Genomic DNA, 7,764 nt, shown 5'->3' with positions numbered 1-7,764 from the left:
TAGTATTAATATCAGAGCACTTGAGCACCAACTTAAAAACTATATTTTTGATGTGCAATCACATAAAGCATTTGTTGATCTTCAGGGGTTTGGTGTTCTTTCAAAAAAGTTAGTAGAGACAAGGAAGCATTTTATTTATCCTTTTATATATATACTTTTGAAACTTGCATTGATTTTACCAATTGCAACTACTAGTGTGGAAAGAGTTCTGTAATGAATTATATCAAAAGCAGATTATAAAATCTTATGTGTAATCAATTTTTGAATGATTGTCTAGTGACATACATAGAAAAAGATGTATTTGAAAATGTCACGGATGAAACTATTATATATCATTTTCAAAACATGAGAACTTGTAGAGGAGAATTGTATTGAATGCATGTTATTTTAATACTTGTTTTGATGTAATTGTAAGATGATTGCTTTGAATAAATTTTATTTTATTAATAATTTTTATTTAATTATAAAAATATATTATTGCCTTATATACTTTATTATTTTTAGTATTTTATGAAATAAGTATATCAAAGGGACACCCCTTTAAAAATTTTCTAGATTCGTCCCTGGTTGATACTATGGTCTTTGATATCCATGCAGTGCAAAATCATGGGGATAGAGTGGGAGGAGAAAAGGATGACAATGATGGAGAGTGTGGCATAAAGACATTGTAGATGAGGTCGAAGACAGCGGTAAGGTAGTAGAGGTGCTGATGGAGAAAAGAAGGTTAGCAATGTAGGAGAGGAGGGGAGGGAGATGATGAGGCAAAGATTAATAGAAAGGAGAGATTAGAAGGGGAGTGGATGGAGCTTGGGATGAGGTTAGATGGAGAGGAGAGATAATGATAATAGTGAGATTTAGATAGGAGGAAGAGAAGGTGTTGGAAGAAGATACAGTGGTGGGAGTGGATGGGATTTAAGCTCAGGTTAAATGGAAAGAAGAGATGCAGAGGAGGGATAAGGATGGCGACAAGAAAGAGAAAAAGATAGTTGGAGTTGGTGGAGCTCGCATGGAGTTTTAGAGAGGAAGAGGACAGTAGTGAGATTTAGAAAAAGCAAATTATATGTTGGAAAAAGAGAAAGGGGTGATGGTGGAGGGGACTCAAGGCCTAAATAGATATAGAGATGGGATGGAGAGGAAGGAAGAAGATAGAAGAGTTTAAAGAGTAAGAGGATGTTTTGATTTGGGTTCGATCAGATTAGATAAAGAGAATGAGGATAGCAATGAGATGCAGAGAGGAAGAGGTGGTGGAATAGGGATGAGAAGAGGAGAAAAGAGGGCATTTATTTGATAAATAAATTATTTTGGTAAGGATAAAATCATCATTTATAATGATGTATTAATAATGTTAGATGTTGGATTGAACTATTTAATAACATTTTAAAATTTTTAGAGCTCTTTTCTTTTGATGGAAAAATTTTAGAACTCAAGATAGATCCTAAAATAAATTGGCCCAAATGAGTATTGGAAATGGACTCGAGTTAGCTCGAACCCTATTGGTTCGGACTAACTTTAGGTCGAGCTATGGGCTAGACCCAAAAGATTTCAAGTTGGGCTTGGGATTAAACATAAGAGTAATTCTTTGTGCACCGCATGCAGTGCAATAGAAGTGCCCCACCCAATAATATTAGTGTACGTAGCACACTTAGATAGGATAGATATTTAATACCTTCTCTCCATAGAATAAAAAAAAATAATATTATTACTTTCTGATATCTTGTATGACTCTTATAAATATACATGACGTCCTAAATAATATATATGATTTTTTATATTTTTATGACATTCTGAATAATATATATAACTTTCTGATACCTTGTATGACTTTCTGTGAATATATATGATATTCTGAATAATATATATAATTTTTTATAAATATATATGATATTCTGAATGATATATATGACTTTTTAATATCTTATATGACTTTCTATGAATATATATGACATCTTGAATAATATATATGAGGTGAATATATATGACATCCTGAATAATATATAGCTTCCTAATATCTTATATAATTTTTTATTAATATATTTGGTATTCTAAATAATATATATATCTTTATGTGAATATAAATGATATCTTGAATAATATATATCACTTTCTGATGTATATTGTCTAGGATGTCATATATATTGTTAAAAAATTATATATATTATTCAGGATATCATATATATTGACACGAAGTCATATAAGGCATTAGAAAGCCATATATGTTATTCATAATATCATATATATTTATAGAAAATCATATATATTGTTCAAGATATCATATATATTCACAAGTTGTCATATAAGCCATTAGAAAACTATATATGTCATATATATTCATAAAAAAGTTATATATATTATTTAGGATATCATAATATTCACAGCAAGTCATACAAGGCATCAAGAAGTCATATATATCTTTCGAAATATCATAAATGCATAGAAAATTATATGTATGGTTCAGAACATCGTAAATATTCATAAGAAGTCATACAAGGCATCAAGAGTAATAATACTATTTCTTCTTTGTTCTACGAAAAAAAGATATTTTCATCATTAAAAATTAGAGGAAAAAAAATGAAACGGCATTAAATGTCTATCTCATTATTAAGTGCATTACGTGCTCCAATATGATTGGATGGGGTACTCCAGATCAATTTTATTGCACCGCACATGGTGTACAAAGACTTTCTTTAGAAATAAAGCCTATATTTTTTTGGGACCAGCCTTAAGTATATCGTTAGTCCAACCCAAGCTCAAGCCTAAATAAAGCCCAACATGGAGCCTGAATTCAAGCCTGAGTGCAGTCAACTCTTGTTTATTTATTTTTTTTCTTAATCTTCCTACTTAATCTTCCTACTTTTTATACAATCTATTTAAATTTGATATGTACTCTATAGCACCATTCATGAAATACCAATTCCTCTTAAACATATAAGCATTTATTGTCTATTGAAATTATTTATTTGTATAATTATTTATGATATTCATTAATCGGATTCTGGCCAACTTGATTTTTGGTCCAAACAGATAATTTGATCTGGCTTAATCAAGTTTGGGCCAAACTTGGGCCTAAGCCTAGGTAGAGCTTAAAACTGGATTATTTTTGTTAAATTTGAGTTTAGAAAATTTTTTTGTGCATCGTGAGTAATGCAGAATGTGTGCACCATCTGTGATGGTTGGCTCATACGTAGGATCAAAACATGATATATGATTTTTTTTTTTTTTTTCCTTCCGACTCTACATATGAGCCAATTTTTAAGAGCGGTGCACCATCTACGGTACACACAAGATTTCTCTTTGAGTCTAAGTTTGGCCAGAAATCCAAAAAAATCTTAGGCCGATGTCGTGTGGGGATGTGGTCCGGCCAAGTCCAGCCCAGTTCCAGACCTAACGGAAATAAAAGGGCGTCCAGGTACCTTTGCGTCTATCTTTCCGTCGGATCCCACCGCGCTCTCCCTTCGGAGTACGATAGGGTGACGTTTCTGGGTTCTTCCTTCTCCTTCGAGCTAGGGTTAGAGGACACGGTTGGGGCTTTTACCGTTTTCTTCTCCGAGGGTTTTGATCTAGGAGGAAGAGACAGGATGCCGCAGCGGCACTCGAAGAACAACAACGACCTCGCGTTCTTTACGTACGACGAGAAGCGAAAGCTCGGGTACGGGACGCAGCGGGAGCGGCTTGGGAAGGACTCGATCAAGCCCTTTGACGCCTGCTGCCTCTGCCTCAAGCCCTTCATCGACCCCCTCTGCTGTCAGAAGGGCCACGTCTTCTGCAAGGAGTGCATCCTCGAGTGCCTCCTTGCGCAGAAGAAGGACATCAAGAGGTGCCCCCGCTCCCCCTTCTCTCTGATCTGACGGTTTTTTCTCTCTTTTCGTTGATCTGCTTTGCCCTTTTCATCTGTTTGAGTCTTTCGGATGGTTTCATGCGAGGTGGTTTTTGGTTTCGTTGCTAAGTAACTTTGATCTGCCGCTAATTAGGTTACTTTGGGAATATTAGGGCGGATTAGTTTGATTGGTGGGTTGATTTGACCTGTCGTGTGGCGATGTTGTAGACATCGCTCGTTAATTTAGGGTTCGTGATCATCTCTGTCTTGTGTTATGTTTTAGGATGGATTGATTTGATTGATGGGTGGATTTGATATCTCTTTTGTAGTGTATGTACAGGGATTTGTCTTTAATAGGAATTATTGATCAATGAGGATTCATACAGCGGAGACCAAGTAATTGGGACCAGGCTTGATTGCAATGGCTCTGAAGTCGATCTTAATTTGCAAATCTGGTAATAGTTCTGGGTGTTTGAAAAATTCATATTTGGCGAGAAGGTTTTGTCATAAAAATGCTGGAAATATAAAATTGTAGGGCTTATGAATGTTATATTTGTGTGTCTTATCATTAGATATTCTGTGAATGGGCAGATAAGCTTCCTCCTTGTCATCTTGTGTAAATCTTATTCTGAATAAAGGTTCTGACTAGTTTGTTCCAAGAATGTCTTTTATGATTTTTGTTTTATAAGTAACAGAATACTTGTGACCAGTACTAGGGAAAAAAAAAGATGAAAAGCATGATGAATAGAGCATACTGTGTTTGTGAACTCAAAACTTGTAAGCAAAGCCTGCAAAATGAAGCACATTGCTAGAATAAAATATAATCAATTACCATTTTTGCTTGTTGTGCTTCTCGTGTGCAAACCAAAAACATGATCGCTCATTTTATGCTGAGACTATCTAGACTTCCCAGTATAGTTTAATGACTTTCTTAGATCTTTTTATGGTATAATTTGGCTGTTTCAACTTTTTCATCTAAACACATTTGTCTTGGCCAAAACTAAAGTAATTTTGTTTGACGCCCAAACTGACAACCTAATGTTAGATTACATTCGAACCAATATTGGTTTAAAGTGTTTTGGAGACCAAGCTATCTGAAACGGGCACTATAGATAACAATTATGAAACTCTTCAACTTTTTAGATGTTTTTTAGTTTTCACATTTAAAGAGTTTTTAGTTTATGTAAGTTACGTATCAGTGTGATTGAAATCTAGAATATACTTTCCATAAATTTGAATTCAACTCTTACAATTTGTATTTGTTGAAAAGAAATGGGGCTATACTTCGAGTTGCATTATTGAAAGTCTGTATATTAACAAGCTTATGCTGGCATGCATGATCAAAAGATATGAAACAATAAAGCATTGATGGCGAGCTCTGATCTATGTCAGACAACTGGCAGCATCAGTTTGTTTGTGCGATTGTGAAACCATGAAAGTCATATAGCAAAGGCTATCTCCTTTGGAGGATGGCATGAATTGGAAAAAGGGAGAAAAACATTCCAAGGTTATCTGTAAAGAGTGAGTGCAGGATCCAATTCAGGTGCAGGTTAGGGGAAGCAGGTCCCTCAAAAAACAAATAGAGCAAGAAGTTCTCATGAAGTGGGTGTAAAACCTTGAAGTGGGTATGAAACCCTAGATAGAAATTTCTAGTTATGAAAGAAATAAGGGAATGTTTTCTTTTCTTAATCGTACATCTGGTGGGTAAAATGATACTGTTTGACTTCGCCTGACAAGATTATTTTTGCTATCAAATATGATTGGTCAAACCCACTAGTTATTCTGAATATTAACCACTAGGTCACTTTTTCCTGTGCATAATTACTTTAATTAGAAATTTAATGAACGCAAGTCATGCTGCTGTTGATGGCTGTGCATCTCAGGTTGAGTTTATTCAATTTGCAACTATTGTCTATCTGGTGGCTGCCGGTTAATGGTTTTATTTAGTTCTGTTAAAGAAATTTCTTCCAATGTCCTTTTTTTTTTTTTTTGGCTTGTGCGGGCGGGGGCGGATTTTAAGGGAGTGGAAAGGACCATTAATGCACTCTATAAAGGTTGATGACAAAGAGGACTTTATTACGTTATAAAGCACATTTTAAAGGGTGGATATTGGCATCTATGGTTTGTAATGGCAATGTTTCCACCTGTGGATGGGATGTGAGCTGTGTTTTTCTAATGTGCTTATGGGTTAATAATGGGCTTTCTTGCACTAATTTAAGAACTTAGAACTCTACTCCAGATTATTTTGGAATTTGGTTAATCATGGACTTAGAGTCCTCTATAGGGCTTGGAAATTGGTCCAGTTTCCACACTAATATTTGGACATTTTTCTATTCTTTTCTTTTCTTCCCTTTGGAAAACACTATTAACTTGGTTCCTGCAAGGGAATATTGTATGAAACATTTATTGAAAATGACTTTATTTGGATTTTGTTAGAAAGTTCTGTGCCCTCTCTCTTGCTCCCTCTTGCCTTCTTTTTCTATGGTTCTGCTTTGAAGTTTGTTTTGCTCCCTGTTTCCGTCGTGTGCATACCACATTGTCATCAAACTCTGGTTTTTCATTCTTATATAATTATTTTTCAATAACACATCCCTCTTTATTTCTTCTTCTTCTTCTTCTCTCTCTCTCTCTCTCTGTGTGTGTGTGTGTGTGTGTGTCTCTGTGAAAAATGTGGGAATGCCATGATCCAAGTTTGAACTGGAACCTCTCCTCGGCACAACCTTTACATAACATATGCACTGAGAGGGGTGTCCAGCAGACCCCTGTCCTGTAGGTTATAACATCTCCCTTCTTAGTTACTGTGGACAGAAGAGGATCAGATTCCTTCTTCATGATAAGAAAATATCCATCCTCCAAAAAAAAAAAAAAAAAAGAAAAAGAAAAACCAAGATGCTTGTCAACTATGATTGTCTCTACCTTATTTGTATGTGGTCTGGATGAATTTGGCTTCCTAGATGGACTGCATTTTGTTCTTCCTGCATTCCCCTCTACATTTCTTCTCTGATTTTGTTTTCACTTTTCCTTTTGCTCTGAGCAACAATGCTGAGCTTTTATTCTTGATAAGGACAGGAAGTTGGCTGCCCATGCGGCTCAGCAGAAGCAAGAGAAGGAGGAGGAAGAAGAGAAGCTGATGTTGCAGAAAGCTCGAGAGCTTGATGCTTTTGATCAACAAAATCATGGAGCTATACCCCAGTACAGTGACAGGAGTCATGCACGTGACAAAAATGGCTTCCACGGGGCTAACAGTGTGAAGGTAACTTCCTATGAAGAGGAAGCCCTTCGAAACATGAAAGCCTTTTGGCTTCCCTCGGCTACCCCTGAAGCACCTGCCAAGGCAGAAGCTCCATCCACCGACACGATCTGTCCAGAAGGTAAGGAGAAGCTCAGGCTAAAAACTCTCTTCCCTATTTACTTTACAGAAGATAACAATGAACAGAAGAAACCCAAGTCTCTCGAAAGCAGTTATATATGCCCGAGCTGCAAGGTTACATTCACCAACACACTCCCGCTTGTGGCAATTAGCACTTGTGGTCATGTGTTCTGCAAGAAATGCTCTGATAAATTTTTAGCTGTGGATAAGACGTGTTTAGCGTGCAACAAAGAGTGCAAGGAGAGGAACTTAATTTGCTTGGAGAAAGGAGGGACTGGGTTCTCCGGGCATGGGGACCGTTTGGAAGCAACAGATTTTAAACATTTGGGTAGTGGCTCTGGGTTGGGGCTGGTGAGACCAGCTGTGAAGACTTGAACCTAAGACACAATCATGGATTAGAGAGGTTTTTGTTCTGTTAGTTTTACTTATTGGAATGTCATTTGTACAATAGTTGTGAGTGGAATATAAAACCACCATGTTTGTTCTATGACCCCTCCTGCAAATCAATGTTTGAACACTGTTTTGGGTCTTTTTCCGAACTATGAAGCCCGTCTTCTGCAAATGCAATGTTTGAACACTA

The 7,764-nt window shown here is 36.2% G+C and overlaps 1 protein-coding gene across 1 annotated transcript; it reads left to right on the top strand.

Annotated features, from left to right (window-relative positions):
• The first annotated feature begins 3,312 nt into the window (after nucleotides 1-3,312).
• Nucleotides 3,313-7,764, top strand: LOC105046970 (E3 ubiquitin-protein ligase CSU1). The gene is made up of 2 exons (XM_010925723.4): nucleotides 3,313-3,814; nucleotides 6,884-7,764. Exons 1-2 carry the CDS (start codon nucleotides 3,348-3,350, stop codon nucleotides 7,557-7,559), a joined length of 1,143 nt encoding a protein of 380 aa, XP_010924025.2. The 5' UTR covers nucleotides 3,313-3,347; the 3' UTR covers nucleotides 7,560-7,764.

The sequence above is a fragment of the Elaeis guineensis genome, chromosome 6, assembly GCF_000442705.2.
Source record: "Elaeis guineensis isolate ETL-2024a chromosome 6, EG11, whole genome shotgun sequence".
NCBI lineage: Eukaryota > Viridiplantae > Streptophyta > Magnoliopsida > Arecales > Arecaceae > Elaeis > Elaeis guineensis.
The sequence above is the reverse complement of the archived record's forward strand: the minus strand, read 5'-3'. Positions and strand labels throughout refer to the sequence as shown.